This window comes from Triticum aestivum, chromosome 1D (genome assembly GCF_018294505.1).
Source record: "Triticum aestivum cultivar Chinese Spring chromosome 1D, IWGSC CS RefSeq v2.1, whole genome shotgun sequence".
Taxonomy (NCBI): Eukaryota; Viridiplantae; Streptophyta; class Magnoliopsida; order Poales; family Poaceae; genus Triticum; species Triticum aestivum.
In genome coordinates this window covers 165,521,960-165,538,841 of record NC_057796.1, presented here as the reverse complement: position 1 = coordinate 165,538,841, position 16,882 = coordinate 165,521,960, and the positions used below count along the sequence as shown (strand labels likewise).

The following is a 16,882-nucleotide window of genomic DNA, read 5'->3' as shown; positions in this document are numbered from 1 at the left end:
ATAAAGTATATGCTATAAAAAATTATACTGTTGGATTTGTATTTGAAAGAGCATTCCGACAAGATAATTTTTGTGACATCAGTTTACATTTTTTAGTTAAATTTTTAAGTCAAACTTTAGCCCAAAATAAGAAGGGCCTAATAAACCGGGATAGAGGGAGTACTTGAGATAAAATACAATATTCTGGTATAAAAGGAAACACTTCTTTTACTCCCGTTTACATTCATCTATGATTTTTTACTTTTGTGTCAAGAAATTCGTTATTATCTCTAATTATGTTACATAAGTCCATAGTTAAAAAGGAATAATATTGTTCCACAAACACAGTAGATAATGTGTCCTCTAACTGGTTGGACCAGGGGTTCATATGTAAGTACAGCAATGTTACTCAAACTCATGTAAATGACAAAAACAATAAATGCAAAATATGTTTTCTTTGGCAATTTTTGCCTCAGTCTCACTCTCATGCACAACTCATTGTACCCTAGAAAATGCCCAAATAAACTAGGGAAAATGTTCCACTCTCCTTGTTGACATCTTAGCAAACAGTCACGATTGATTCAATAAGATCAATAAGTGGTGCAAGTTCAGCCTTGTCGATCAATTTGAACTCCTACAGAAGGAACAAAATTAGGAACTAGCATTAACAAGTAACTCATTAATTTATCATTGGCGGAAAAAAATCATGTGTTGAACATTCTCTATCACATGGAATCGGTCCAATCACAACTAACTAGATCTAACAGGGATACGTTTACATCTACGTATAATTCAAAAATCCAGATGTTAGAAAAAGGGTCAAAAACAAATATTGAACAAAATGCATCATAAGATGGTGTGTTCCAATATGGTCATGTAGAATAGGCTAGTACATAGATCAGGATGCAACTTACGCAGGTGAACAATGTAAAATGCTTGAAGCATGTGTTAAGATGGGCTTCTTCCTTCAGGCTCACAATTTTCTGAAAATGAGTGTGGTAAATATGAGCATAAACACGGAAAAGGCGCTTGAATATTGTCTTCACAACATCTCGAAAATTTTGTGGGAAAGGTGTTCCTGCACAAATAGTTCAATTCACTCGATTGATAAAATGCACCCCTCCTAAGTCCTAACACAAAATTAACATGGTTAATGTCGGTTCTAAACTAGGCAGTATGTTATAAGTTGTAACTACCAAGTTTTTGAGGGAATATGGACTCATCATCAAGTTGGATCTCAATCCAGTCCATCAAATACTCCACGTATTTTGGTGCCGAAACCTCGATAGGTTTCTTGATCTGCACTCCGTCGGCCCATCTATACTCAAACCTGAAATGCATATTTTTCTCTAATCAAAGTTACCCTTGTATAATAAATCAACAGATAGATCTAAAATGATATATAAATGAATGTTCCCAAGAAGGCTAGCATCTTACTTCGATCCAGCTGTCATCGTTGGGCATGTGTAAGGCGTGCAGAACTCCATCAGTGTGCCGTACAGTATGTTCACCTGATTGAAGAAATCAACAGCTGTGAAAAAGAAGATGATTTTTAGTAATATGGAAAACTTAGTTTTCTTACGAACATGTTGCAATAAAAAACTTACTATTAACAGCCAACCATTCATTGAGATCCTCTCCAGGAGGCAACCGTACAACATCTCTCAAATTACCATTTCCTAATGTCGCATCAATGTGTTTCTTCAACTGTACGCCCTGCATAGCCAAATAATGCAAAAGATGGGATATGCCTAAGCATCAGCAATGCTTAGAGGCAACCCTGGCCCTAAAGCTAGGACCCTCCATCTACTTATACAAAACCATGCAATGTGAAAGCTCTAAATCCAAGCCTCTAAGATCTACCCATAACAAGTAAAATATGTAATTTTTTGGTGAATAAGGCATTATCATAGGGAATTAGTAAGAAAATAATATGAAATGTGGGTCAGCTCATCAATTTAGTAGATAGAAGCAGTCTCCACGATAAGAGGCGACATTTGTACTGTATAGAGGCAACTCTAAAGAGCTTAGATTGAAGCATAGAGGCAGCAAAACACCAAACTATGAATGCGTAGCCTCAAACTCAATTGAAAGAAATAATGTTAAGCTAGTTGAATGATGTTTTGGTTATTTTCACATCGTATTCTCATGTATAATCCTAGTATAATTATAATTTTTGACAAAGTAATCCAATTTCAAAATAATATTTTGAGTTGTTGAATCCTTTGTTTTCTCTTATGGCCACACGATGGAATTATGCAATTATGAAATTAAAAAATATTTGTAGTAATGGAGAATACCACTACCTTATTACCAGATGGTGCATTCTTCTTGGGCCTAAATGTCCTTTGGTTCCTATTGCCATCAACCGAACTCAAAATAAAAAGTTAGATAAAGAAATAACCATAGAGTGGTGATGAACAATCCACAAATTATTCTAGCATGCGATTAACAATAAATTCAAATAAACATTGATAATTTTTAAAGGTGTGCTTGATAATTTTCATGTAAAACAAATTGTGTTCCATTAGCAATAAAATGAAAATAATTGGTGGTCTATTAATGTTCGTGGAACTCAACTTTTTCACATGGCCAAATTATTCGGCATACCCGCTAAAAAATTGCATCCCTAAAAAGATTTCATATAACATTCGGACATGAATATGTGCATTTCTAAAATTTCATATTCTTTGACATTTGAAAACACGTTTTCTACATGCACGAGCAAATGCTTCACATGGAGAGTTGGATCCTTGAAGTTAGCCTCTCTGTGTACTAAAAAATATAGACAATAATGATAGTAGTTTCTAAAACCTCATTGGTTCCCAAGTCAATATCCTCCATTGACTCCTAAATATTATCAATCTAAATATTTATCTCGCATTATTCTATTTTGTACACATGAATGCTTCTACATCATCTTAATTATTTTTGGTTGTCTGACTGAAAATTGCGACATCAGCAAATCCTCCATGCACTCATAAGTGGATTTGTTTGGATTAATGTAAGAACACAGAAAATGCCACCTAATAAAGTCATTGACGAGGACATCAATACTACAGTTACACCCACGATCCCATGCAGCTACATATACTGGACCAATTACTAGACCTCGTGCATGCCAATTAAATTATCAGGTACTTTCGTTTCTAGGTAATGATTCTAATATTAATGAGAAAATGATGCTGCCTAAATTGGAAACATTTGTTTTTCTTACAAATGAAGGGACTAGCTTGGACAAGAAGGATGAACATTGGAGTAAGAACAAGCATGGAGATGATGGCATGCGCAAGGGGAACAAGAACCAAATTTCAAGTGATGATTTCAGGACTTTGAAGCCACCATAATGAGTGCATGAAGGCTTGGACAAAATATATTAGATGCTACTTCATAAATTTCCTCCAGAGAATATTATAGGTGTTGCATCACCTTATTATTTGGCCAGGCCCATGTAATTTTGAAATACTTTAGTATAGGCTACTTTTAGAGTATGTATGTGTGGGGAAACAGACTTTGGGTTGGTTTCAGACCCCTCTTCCAATGGGTGACGAAATTCCCCCCTATTCCTCCATATATACAGCCCTTAGGGCATCATTTATACTTTGGGTTTTTTTAGATTAAAGTTCACCATTGCTGCAACTCGCGTACTTCGTTTGTTTTCAATGACCAGACAAAGACGTCACAGAACCCAACTTTAATCAATAAAGCTTTCCTCTTATATTCGCAATATCAAGATTGCAATCTCAGTTTCTTGCTTGTTCTTTGTTTTTCGAAGGAAATAGACTCTCATGGTCAGGTTGATCATGCTCTAGCGTGGTCAATAACCCTTGGAAGTTGGTTTGGCGATTGCTAAGGCACGACTTCTCGTACGTTCGTAGTCAGATCGTCAAAGTCGACTCCCATAGAAAATGTTAGCTATCTCATCAAAACATTAGGACACCTTCCTCTATCAAGTGGTATCATATTTCCAGGTTACTCAATAAGATTTTACCAATTTTTCATAGTCTAGATTGCATCTATTCTTCATACCCTGAGTCCATGAAAAAGCCAAAAAATTAGGGTTAGTTCATCATATCCGAACCAGTCCGAGCCATTGCATAATCTTTCAGTGTTTTGCTTTGTTGAATTTGCGGTTGCATCATCGTGTCAAGTTGTTGGTCTTAGCATTTAGTCCTTTAGAGTTTCGAGTTCTGCTGACAAGTTGTTGCGCCACCGGTGCACCACCTTCATCGCTGCCATATACCACCACCCCACCATATACATCGCCGCTGCCATATACCACCACCAATCTAACTCGATATATACCACCGCCAAATAGCACCACCCATCCGATCCACATATACAACCGCCTGTCCACCAATGTGAGTCCTCATATACGACCGCATTTTCGCCACCAATCCGAGTTCTTTCCATATTAGGTTTGGTCCGAGATCCATCTATTTCTAGATTCGTGTTGCCTTGTCTGAGTAGGTTTAGGGTTTCATCAATCTTTCTCCATCCGTAGAACAGGGGCGATTCCAAAAAAAGTCTTGAGACCCCCGGACAGTTTTTAGGCCTAAAGTTCGGCGGTTCAATTTTTGGCCTATCCTGTATTTAGGCCCTGGGGAGTGTATTGAGACACTCGCCATCATAGTGATTTTTTGTCGCACTTTTTGGCCGTCGTTGCCCTGATTTCCAAAAAAAATGGTCAATTTTTTTGTGCCTATCCTGTTATTTCGACTTGGGAAGAGTTTTGATACACTAGCCATTATAGTGATTTTCTGAAAAGAAAAGAGCGCAAAAAATAGAGCGCCAAAAAAAGAGAGAATGTTTTCAGAGTGTGCTTTTCCCTTGTTTCCATTCAGTGCCGTGATTTTCTTATTGTTCTAGGCTCGCGTCTCTAGCACGGCTAGCCTAGGACCAGCATAGTAATGTCATTGAGCGTTTATTCAATTTTGCATCTCCAAACTGATTATTGCTGACCCTATTTGCTACCATATTATAAGCCTTCCCAGCTCCACATACATCTCATCATGCATTCACACCACCTGGTAATCGCTCTGTCCAAGCTTTGAGGAGTTTTTTACCACAAAAGTTGTGGATCACCACCTGATGCTTGGTAAGAACAGGTTAGAATTTGTGATTCTCTTGATGGATTTGTGACTTTCCACAACTCCACATCCTCTTAGTAGTCTATAGGACATATTCTTGTGTGTTTCTGTTGCTTCTAACCATGGGGGGATCACAAGCCGACGAGACTGACTAGGAGAACATGACAAACAAGGAGCTACATGATAAATTTCAGCAAATTATGAGTGGTGAGGTGCAAGACGTGCTAACCAGTTTGGAAGAGGCCATGGATAAGATAGCTGGCACTGAGAGGACGTGCGAAACAAAGCTCGATAACAAGTTTAACGAACTACTCACGCATCTTCCACAGCCACCACCGGCTGCACCTATCACACCTCTGCAACAACAACAAAAACAACAACAATGTCGCCTTCCAAATCAAGTGGGACGAGAAAATGCATGTTCCCCTTGAGCCTTGTCAAACTTCTGGTGCCGCTGCACCTACAGTTGATGCTTTTGTGTCTCCTGCTACTACCGAGGAGGACGATTACATGGGCGATTGCGAGGATGTGGTTGATCAAAATCAGAACTACATGCAACCACCAGCACCACTACCAGGTCGTCCACATGCAAATAATCGCAATGGTAGGGCTCCACCACCACCTTAGGTACGAGTTCATGACCATCTTCCTAAACTAAAATTGAATATTCCTCCATTTTAGGCTAGATATGTTCCTGATATATATCTTACTTGGGAGTTAGAAACTAAACAATGTTTTACATGCTTACAATATCCTGAGAGACGTGTTGCTGCTGCTGTTTGTGCATTCACTAGTTTTCCTTGTGTGTGATGGTCTGAACATTGTAGATTATATCATGATAATATCCCTGCTACCTGGGCTGCTTTGAAAAGTGCTATGCGCACGCGCTGGGTTCCACCATATTATCAGTGTGAATTATTCCAAAAATTGCAGTGTTTAAGACAAGGAAATAATTATGTAGAGGAATATTATTAGGCATTGCAAACTAGCATGATTAGATGTGGTATTGTTGAGGATAATGAAGCTATGCTTGCAGGTTTTATGGGTGGATTAAATAGAGAGATTCAGACCATTTTAGAGTATAAGGACTATAATAGTATCACTCGTTTATTCCATCTTGCTTGCAAAGCTGAACGTGAAGTGCAGGATCGACATGCATTGGAGCGAACTAATTTTTTTGTAGGACGATCTTCATCATGGGCGTCACATACATCTTCTACTTCCACATGTCCTGCTGTAGCACCGCCTACTTCACCCGCCAAGTCTCGCCGAGATACAAGAAAATAGGCACCACCACCACCATCCTCCAAGAGCACACCTTCTAGTCCTACACGTAGCTCTTCTTAATCCATGGCATCAAGAGGGCAAACACATGAGGTTATATGCCACCGTTGCAAGGGCGGAGGTCACTATGCGAGCAAATTTCCATCTCCGCGTGTGATGATTGTTACTGAGGATGGTGGGTATGAGTCCGCTAGTGACTATGATGAGGGGACTTTGGCTCTTATTGCTAGCGAAGAGCAGGGTGGACATGATTATGAACAAGAGATGCAATACATGGCTGGTGAAGACGCTGACAGGTTTGAAAGTTTAGTTGCTCAATGTGTTTTAAGTGTGCAAGTCACACAAGCTGAGCAAAATCAGAGGCACAATTTGTTCCATACAAAGGGAGTTGTGAAGGAACGTTCTGTTCTTGTAATCATAGATGGAGGGAGCTGCCAAAACTTGGCTAGCATGGAGATGGTGGAGAAGTTGTCCCTCACCACAAGACAACATTCGCATCCTTACTACATCCAATGGTTCAACAACAGTGGCTAGGTTAAGGTAACACATACTGTTCGTGTGCATTTTAGTATCGCTACATATGCTGATTATGTTGATTATGATGCGGTACCCATGCAAGCATGTTCCTTATTACTTGGTAGACCATGCCAATTCAATAAAATTATGTAATCCATAGTAGAAATAATCAGTATACTCTTGTTCATAAGGATAAACATATTGCTTTGCTTCTTATGAGTCCTGAACACATTTTGAAAGATGATATCAATAGAGAGTGAAAATCAGATTGTGGCAAAAGAATTTGAGCACCAAATGAAGCCTAATAACAAACCATCATCTCATGTTGCTTCTGAAATTAAATTGAAAATTGGATGTTTACTTGCCACCGAATCCGATATTGATGATATAAATTTCAACAAATCTGTCTGCTATGCTTTTGTGTCCAAAGAAGCATTATTTGCATTCGAGGAGGTGCCTCTCTGCCTCCTACTGTCACTTACATTTTGTAGGAGTTCACTGATGTCTTTCCACAAGACGTGCCACTAGGATTACCACCTATTCGAGGGATTGAGCATCAAATTGACTTAATACCTGGTGCATCATTGCCCAACCGTGCACCATACCGTAACAATCCAGGGGAGATGAAGGAGATTATGCATCAAGTATAGGAGCTGCTTGATAAAGGTTATCTACGTGAATCCCTTAGTCCTTGTGTTGTTCCTATTATACTAATGCCGAATAAGGATGGTACACCGCATACATGTGTTGATTGTAGAGGCATTAATAATATTACTGTTGGTTATCGTCATCCTATTCCTAGGCTAGATGATATGCTTGATGAATTGAGTGGCTCTACTATTTTCTCCAAAGTTGATTTGTTTAGTGGATACCATCAAATTCGTATGAAATTGGTAGATGAATGGAAAACAACATTTAGAACTAAGTTTGGATTATATGAGTGGTTAGTCATGCCTTTTGGGTTACCTAATGCACCTAGTACTTTCACGAGATTAATGAACAAAGTTTTACGTGATTTTATTGGATGATTTGTGGTTGTTTACTTTCAAGATATACTGATTTATAGCAGATCTTTGGAGGAACATTTAGAATATTTATGTGTTGTCTTTCTTGTTCTCCGTGATGAACATTTGTTTGGTAACCTTGGGAAGTGCACCTTTTGCACAGATCGAGTATCTTTTATTTGCTATGTTGTTACTCTGCAGGGAATTGAGGTTGATAAAGCCAAGATTGAAGCTATCGATAGTTGGCCGCAACCCAAAACGGTCACACAAGTGAGGAGTTTTCTTGGCCTCACTGGTTTCTATATGCGTTTTGTGAGGGATTTCAACACCATTGCTGCACCTCTCGATGAGCTTACAAAGAAGGATGTGCCTTTTGTTTGGGGTACCACATAGGAAGAAGCATGCACATTATTGAAAGATAGTTGACACATGCTCCTTTACTCCAACTTCTTGTTTTTAATAAGACTTCTGTGCTGTGATGCTAGTGGAATTGGATTAGGAGGTGTGCTATTACAAGATGGTAAACCTGTTGCATACTTGTCTGAAAAATTGAGTGGGCCTAGTCTGAACTATTCTACTTATGATAAAGAATTATATGCTCTTGTTCGGACTTTAGAAACATGGCAACATTATTTATGGCCCAAAGAATTTTTTATAACTTCTGATCATGAATCATTGAAACATATTAAAAGTCAAGCAAAACTAAACCGTAGACATGCTAAATGGGTTGAATTCATTGAGACTTCCCCTTATGTCATAAAATACAAGAAGGGTAAATAAAATGTTATTGCTGATGCACTGTCTCGTCGTTATACTATACTTTCACAACTTGACTTTAAAATATTTGGTTTGGAGACCATCAAAGATCAATATGTGCATGATGCTGAATTTAAAGATGTATTACATAATTGTAAAGAAGGTAGAACATGGAAGAAGTTCATCATTAATGATGGATTTGTGTATCGTTCTAACAAGCTATGAATTCAAGCTAGCTCCATTCCTCTTTTGTTGTTGCGGGAGGCGCATGGAGGAGGATTAATAGGACACTGTGGCTTGAAAAAGAAGGAGGACGTACTTGCTACACAATTCTTTTGGCCAAAGATGAGATGTGATGTTGAAACGTTTTGTTGCTTGCTCCACTGCATGTGAAAAAGCTAAGTCATGACTCAATCCTCATGGTTTATATATGCCTTTGCTTATACCTGGTGTTCCATGGGAGGATATAACTATGGACTTTGTTTTAGGTTTACCTCGAACAAAGAAGGGGGGTAGCATATTTGTTGTCGTGGATAGGTTTTCCAAAATGGCACACTTTATACCATGTCATAAAAGTGATGCTACTGCTAATGTTGCTGATTTGTTCTTTCATGAAATTATTCGCTTGCATGGTATGCCAAATACTATTGTTTCAAATCATGATACTAAGTTTCTTAGCCACTTTTGGAGATGTTTATGGGCTAAGTTGGGGACTAAACTGCTTTTTATTACAACAGGTCACCCACAAATTGATGGACAAACTATAGTAGTCAATAGAACATTGTCTACTATGCTTAGGGATATTTTGAAGAATAACTTGAAAATGTGGGAAGAATGCTTGCCTCATATTGAATTTGCTTATAATCGCTCGCTGCATTCTACTACTAAAAGGTGCCCTTTTGAAATTCTGTATGGTTTCCTACCTTGTGCACCCATTGATTTGTTATCGCTTCCATCTTCGGGGAAGTTAATTTTGATGTTAAACAACGTGCTGAATTGATCTTAAAAATGCACGAGTTAACTAAGGAAAACATTTAGCATATGAATGCTAAATATAAACTTGCTGGAGATAAGGGTAGAAAACATGTTGTCTTTGCACCTGGCGATCTTGTTGGGTTACATTTGCGTAAGGATAGGTTTCTTGATTTACGCAAATATAAGCTAATGCCACGTGTTCATGGTCCTTTTAAGGTGTTAGAGAAAATAAATGATAATGCATATAAACTTGAGCTGCTAGCAGATTTTTGGGTCAGTCCCATTTTTAACATTGCAGATTTGAAGCCTTATTTGGGTGAGGAATATGAGGTTCCGTCAAGGACGACCTCAATTCAAGAAGGGGAGGATGACGAGGACAACAATACTACAGTTACACCCACGATCCCTGCAGCTACATATACTGGACAAATTACTAGAGCTCGCACACGCCATTTAATTAGCATGTACTTTATTTCTTGGTAACGATTCTAATGTTCATGAGAATAAGATGTTGCCTAAATTGGACATTTGTTTTGCTTACAATTGAAGGGCCTGGCTTGGACAAGAAGGATGAACATTGGAGCAAGGACGAGCATGGAGATGATGGCATGCGCAAGGGGAATAAGAACAGAGTTTCAAGTGATGATTTCAAGACTTTGAAGCCACCATAATGACTGCATGAAGACTTGGACGATATATACAAGATACTACTTCATAAATTTCGTCCAGAGGCTATTATAGGTGTTGCGTCACCTTATTATTGGCCAAGGCCCATGTAATTTTAAAATACTTCAGTATAGGTTGTTTTTAGAGTCCGTATGTTTGGGGAAACAGAGTTAGGGTTGGTTTCGGACCCCTCCTCCAAGGGTTCACAAAATCCCCCCTATTCTTCCATATATACAAACCTTAAGGCATCATTAGACTTTGGGTTTTGTTTAGATTAGAGTTCGCCATTGCTCCTACTCACATACTTCCTTTGTGTTCAATGACTAGACCAAGACGTCATAGAACCCCACTTTCGTCAATAAAGCTTTCTCTTATATTCGCAATATCCAGATTGCAATCTCAGCTTCTTGCGTGTTCTTCGTTTGCTCGCAGGAAATAGACCCTCATGGTAAGGTTGATCGTGCTCTGGCGTGGTCAATAATCCTCGAAAGTTGGTTTAGCGAATCCTAAGGCACGAAGTCTCACACGTTCATAGATAGATCATCAAAGTCAACTCCCACAGAACATGATAGTTATCTCATCGAAACATCGGGACACCTTCGCCTCTATCAGTCATACATGTCTTTCTTTTCCGTGGGGAATCAAGTCATGCATGTCACTCAGAAGTTAAAAACTTTTTGTAATTTTTGTGCGGCATATGTGTTTGATGCTTGGAGCATATGCTTCAGTTTTCTTGCTAAATGGTGATATTGCAGTAAGTTCAGTTCAAAGTTTTTTTTGCTTTACATCATTTTTTGGATATTTCATAGGTTTTATTGTTTTAAAATGTAAACCAAAACTCTCTGATGTTTGTTTGCCAATTGTTAGTTATTTTTAAACACCTATTTATGCATTTTTTTTCTAAGACTATAACGATGACACGTGTAAGACATCATCTATTTTAACTAAATAGGTGGTACCCACTATCTTATTTCTCTCAATACGCAAACAAAGCACATAAATATGATACCATGCTTGGTAAAAGGGCCACCTCATCAGAAGAATGCTACACATAGGACAAATTTTTACATGAGGTTTGTACGATTTCGGCTAATCATCCTCAGTTTATCAGTACATTAAGGGAAAGTTGGATCAGAATGTCAAACACGGGCCATATACATGTCATATGTAGATCATTTTTGGACCTCAATACACAAAAATGCAGACCATTATAGTAGAGCAATTTTAAGGTACCCCAGAATAAGTATGACCCGTCCATTTGTGCCCATCTAATGGTTAATCTTGACCCGTACTCCATGACAGCCTTAAGGAGTACCATCTCTAGAAATGTAGGGAGTACCTCCATTTCAAGGGTAAAATCGTAATCAAGAGATTTTCACTTAATGATGTGATTAAACCAAATAGAAAATAAATATAACGCTGTTACCTGGTAACGCTACTCATGAGGGCAGCAGATTTGGCTAACCCTAATTATAAAAAAAAGTCCTAAGAACCCTAATTTTTTAAATCACGATCAAGTTGTGGTGACCGGGGAGTGGCTTCAGGCTACCACCGCGGTGGACTGGACTGAGCGGACGCAGCCAGGATGGGCTCCGGGCCATGCACGTTCATCTCTCCGATCTGCGCTATGTGAGCCTGCAGGAACGCCGCCGCCCGCCGGCTGGCTTCTCCGGGCTTATGGCGGCTAACCGGCAACCAACACACAACGATATACTAATCTCCGTTTGCACATCATTGGTAGCCATGTGATGTATACACACGTTCATTCTGGAATTAAATCGCACCTAACTTGCAGTGATCGCAATTCTTTTTCCGCGGCGACAGATCTATACTCACCTGTGTTTCAATGGGGAAGATTAGGCCCAGTTCTACCCAAAAAAAAGATACAAGGACTGAACTACCCCTGCTGATGGATGGCCAGATTTTAATGGTACTCCAACGCACTAAATGGAGTACCAGGGTACCGTAAAAATCCTCTTATAGTATGTTGCCTATTCTTTGCACATGCATACCTCGATGTCATATTGTTAGTCATTTGGTTGGAATTGGGTGAAATTAACAAGTTATGCATTTATTCATCATTCAGATTTTTCGTATTAATCTACCATGCAAATATTGCCACCTCATCAAGTCCTGCATGTCTTTTTTTTGGAGGAATCAAGTCATGCATCTCAATCCAAATTTAAATGTTTTGCCCGTAATTTTTATGTGGTATATGTTTTGGATGCTTGGAGAAAAACTATATATGATATGCTTCACATTTTTGTTAAAAGATGGTGTCGCATTAATTTTTGTTCAAAACTATGTCTTATATATATATATATATCATTTGGTCACATACTTTGTCGATTTTATCATTAAAGTGTAAAACTGAGAAGACCCTTTCATTATTTTCCATTAGTTTTAGTTATTATTAAGCACTGATTTATACATTTTTATCTCTTCCAATGGCAACATGCTTGGCACCCGCTAGTATAACTAAATACGTGATCCCCTTAACTTATTTCTCTAACATGCATACATACGACCACATGCATGGAAGAAACCCACCTCCATAAGCAAGTATGCATTCCAGTATATGATGCTACATATATTAAAAAATTACCCAACGATCAAATACAATTAGTTAAATGCATTTTTATTTCCGTTCTCATATTTTTAATCAAAGTACTCATGTTGTATACTACCATATATCGTTGAAATATATTATAAGAAATTCGTATAATAATGTGCGTGCTTTCATCTGTTTGTATAAATGCGGAGTATAACAAACTTGGAAACAATAGTATTCTATGGATAGTACATATGTCCCTATAGTTGGCCAAGTTGTGCGACAAGTCTGAATCTTAACCAACCAGCTAGTATTATTTCTCTAATTGACCTTAGAGAAAAAACACATAAATTGCAGAGCAAAAGATGATATGTAAAACCATGAAAAATGCAAATACTTAAGGCAAAGAAGAACATAAACATAATTCATACTTGCTTCCCAAGCCGAAGAGACTCATTGTTTGCCTTCACCCAATTGATCTACAAATAGGGGAACTTGTGATGTGGGGATGGGGGAGAAAATGGCGTGGAGAAATCAAAGATGTTGTCACCGATCTTCGTTGCTATCATGTGGGAACACAAGCTGGAAACATAGTACAGAGAGGATTACCGTTGAGAAGATTTTATCTCCCTTTGTCCCTTATTCCTCTCTTTTGGCTCCCCCAGTTTAGTTTTTCTTTTGTTGTTCTCTATTTTTGTCAATTCTTGTTGTGGTGGTGATGTCATTGTGTTATTTTAGAATAGTTTGGCGGGGTCTTAGGGATGAGAGGCTAATATTGGCATGCATGGTTGATACGCTTCTTTCCTTTGGATCTCACAAGATAAAGAACATGATCTCTCTCTCTCACACACACACACACACATGTTTAGAACCTATCGTATGTGCTCAGTCTTTATTGTAATGATGTCAACCTCTATTCCCCCTACAACCAGAATGGTCGATGCCTCCTTCTCTCCTTTGGGCCTCAAAATAAATTTTCACTATCCAAGTTGTAAGGTACATATTCAGAATATGGGAGTTTTGATGTTGCATTATAATAGGAAATGAATGGATTATGTAGTGTCAAAAGTAGATAGAAACTTCCAATGTGGTTGCTACAAGTTGCATAACCTAAGCTTCCAACTATCAGAGATGATACATGACGACATGTATGATATCTTTATTAGAAAATATCACATATACTCTATTAGCTATTCATCAACACTCTACGTCTGCATGGCCTAGTATGCAAAAGCAAGTACGGAATTTAAAATGTAGGTAGTATGAGATGGCACTTTTAACTACTTGCGAATTTTTTTAATTTTTATTTTACTTATTAAGATATTGCACTATTCCATTTTCCTATTTCTTCTTGAGATATTGGATTCTTTCATTTGTGTTATTGTCACATCCCAGATTTTTCCCAAATCTGGAATGTTTAAAAATTTAGAGGATTAGAAAATTGCTAGAAAATCATTTGTGTGCTTGCTAGTCCACTAACATTGACTAGGTTTGTGTGTTGTCAGACCCTGATTAACCACTTAGGAGGGTTCAAGGACCCGCACAACAAAGTAGACCCACAACTCCCTCTCTCTCACAAACTAATAGGCCCCACCTGTCAGGGTCGCCCTCAACTTCCCGCAACTGCCGCAACCATGCACACGCCCATGACCAAGCGTACGATGTGCACAATCCCCACGTCTTCACAACCATCATGCACGTCCGCTACTGCCTCCATGCCCTATAAATACCCCTCACCTCCCTCCGCGAAAGCACCAACACTGCGACAGACATCGTCGTCAAGCTGCCTCGCCACGATCCCACCTTTGTCGCTCTGTCCTAGAAACTTTGGCGGCGATTCTGTCAAATACATCCACCGCCTAGAAAGGACTGTGCCATCAATATCTTACCCATGCCCATCCAAACCCCATGGACATTATCAGCCATACGAAACCCCCCTAGAGGACAGCTTCTGATGATACCTGGAGCTCGCTGTTGCATCACTATTCCTTCTGACGAGCTACATAAGAGCCCAGCCCTAGGACCTTGTCCATTGTGTTTGATTTAGCCATGTATGCATCCTCCTGACCCATCAATTTGTCCAGATGAGAACCAAATTATTTCCCGTGTCCACACATGAAGCAACCATCATTTTCATCTTCTCTAGTGAGCTATTGTCGTCATTACTGTTGCTCCAAGGACCACAAGAATCACCAGAAGGACCGTCGCGTCGAGCCGCACCATGTTGTCCACTTCCTCAACAAAATAAACCACCAAAGCACCAGATATGATGAGTCTCGAGTGCAGCACTGCCATGCACGCATTTTTTGGTGGGACTCAAGTGAGGACCCTAACCCTCGCCATGTGGCTAAATCACGACCATCCACGACACTTTAAATCACACGGCTCCTGTTATTTCTGAGCTAAACCAATATCAACCAATAGGAGACATGCACATGTCCCCTAATTTATTGAATTAGAATAAAGAGAAATACTGCAAAACTGGAGTTTTACAAAAAAAACCTACAACATTAAACCATCATCACTTTCATTCTGTAAATACGAAGTTAGTGAAACTTTTTGCAAATTAAACCTTTGGCAGTACACCTTCACCGAGAACAAAATATTTAATTTTTAAATAATTTCAAATTCAAATTCAAATAGAATGAATTCAAACTTCAATAGGGCCTAACTTAAAAATTATAAATCCAATTAAATTTATCCTTTCTATGCAATAAAACTAGAGAATCATAGTTTCAACTTAGCTCACCACAATTCAAATTTGGGATAATTTTGTATTTTGAATTTAAATATATTTCGCCTGAAGCTGAAATTCAACTTGAATTTAAAACCAATTAAGTTATGACTTCAAAATAAAAGGTTTAAATGGAATAATTCTTCTCACATAGTTCAGAAACTGAAATTAAATTTTAGTACATAATTATTGGATTTATATTTGACTTTAGGAAATTCAAACCCAATTTGAATTCAGTACAAGCTTGAACGGGATTTAAGAACAATTGAACCATAGTGAACAACTTGGATTTAAACTTGACTTTAGTTCAAACTTGAATAAGACTTTAAATAAACTCAATTAAAGAGTTATTGGATTTATATTTGACTTTAGGAAATTCAAATATAATTTGAATTCAATTCAAAATTAAATTCCGTATAACCTTAAAATCCCGAACTCAATTTAAATGAAACCTTTTGCATAACAATTGAGGAACCCGAATTAAACTGTAGTAAATATTTTGGAGATTAACTTGACTTGAGGATATAAACATAATTTGAATTTAGTCAAACTTAAAGTTATTTTATTAGCACAGACTAAATGAAACCTTAGGCAAATAAATTCATGAACCAACCTTATTTAGTTATGAAATCACCTGAACTTGAACCTAGCTTACAAATTCAAACTTAATTTGAATTCATATTCAACTCAATTCAATTTGAATCCAAATAAGATGAACCATAATTCAAGTACAACTTGAATTGTAGGCCAAACAGAATTGATGAATCCAGATGAACTTATTTAAATTAATGAACCTAATTCAAATTATATGAACTAATTCAAAGTCAATTATTAAGTTCAAAAGTCCAAGCAAATTTAGTCTTAAATATGAAATCAACTTAAGTCAAGATCAACTGTGAATCTTAAAATCAAACCTAGCTAAGCCTAGTACGTATTAAAGCTCATGAAAGGTCAAGAAGTTTGAATTGTCATGTAAACTTAAACATGAGCTTGGTTATCCATTGCTCATAGAGCCTGAATCTAGTTGCATGACTCCTTATGGCTAAATCTGGCAATTTGCATCACATACTCGTTACGTGATGAACCCTTTTACAATTGAAACTTGTATGTGAACCCTAATGTCACATGTACTCCAAGTGACAAGCACTATGTTGTTTTCCAAGCTCTTTGTGAGTTAACACTTGACACATGATCTCGCAGCACAATCTACACTCACACCATGCACTACATTGTTGTTTGTTAGATTGTTTTGCATGGTTGTTCATGAGTACTATTTATTTACAATAGATTGTTCGGAGAGTGAAGAGTAGCTTTACCAATATTGTGG

General features: G+C 38.0%; 1 protein-coding gene across 2 annotated transcripts; it reads right to left on the bottom strand.

Annotated features, from left to right (window-relative positions):
- Positions 1-303: 303 nt before the first annotated feature.
- LOC123180852 (MOB kinase activator-like 1A) lies at positions 304-13,497 on the bottom strand. Of its 2 annotated transcripts, XM_044593015.1 has the most exons (8): positions 13,431-13,497; positions 13,253-13,300; positions 2,286-2,334; positions 1,587-1,695; positions 1,417-1,510; positions 1,176-1,309; positions 894-1,057; positions 304-613 (listed from the first exon to the last, which is right to left on the bottom strand). In XM_044593015.1, exons 2-8 carry the CDS (start codon positions 13,276-13,278, stop codon positions 539-541), a joined length of 651 nt encoding a protein of 216 aa, XP_044448950.1. In that variant the 5' UTR covers positions 13,279-13,300; positions 13,431-13,497; the 3' UTR covers positions 304-538. The 2 variants fall into 2 exon arrangements, with proteins under 2 accessions (XP_044448950.1, XP_044448949.1); XM_044593014.1 differs by lacking the exon at positions 13,431-13,497 and having other exon boundaries at positions 13,253-13,424.
- Between the last annotated feature and the right edge of the window lie 3,385 nt (positions 13,498-16,882).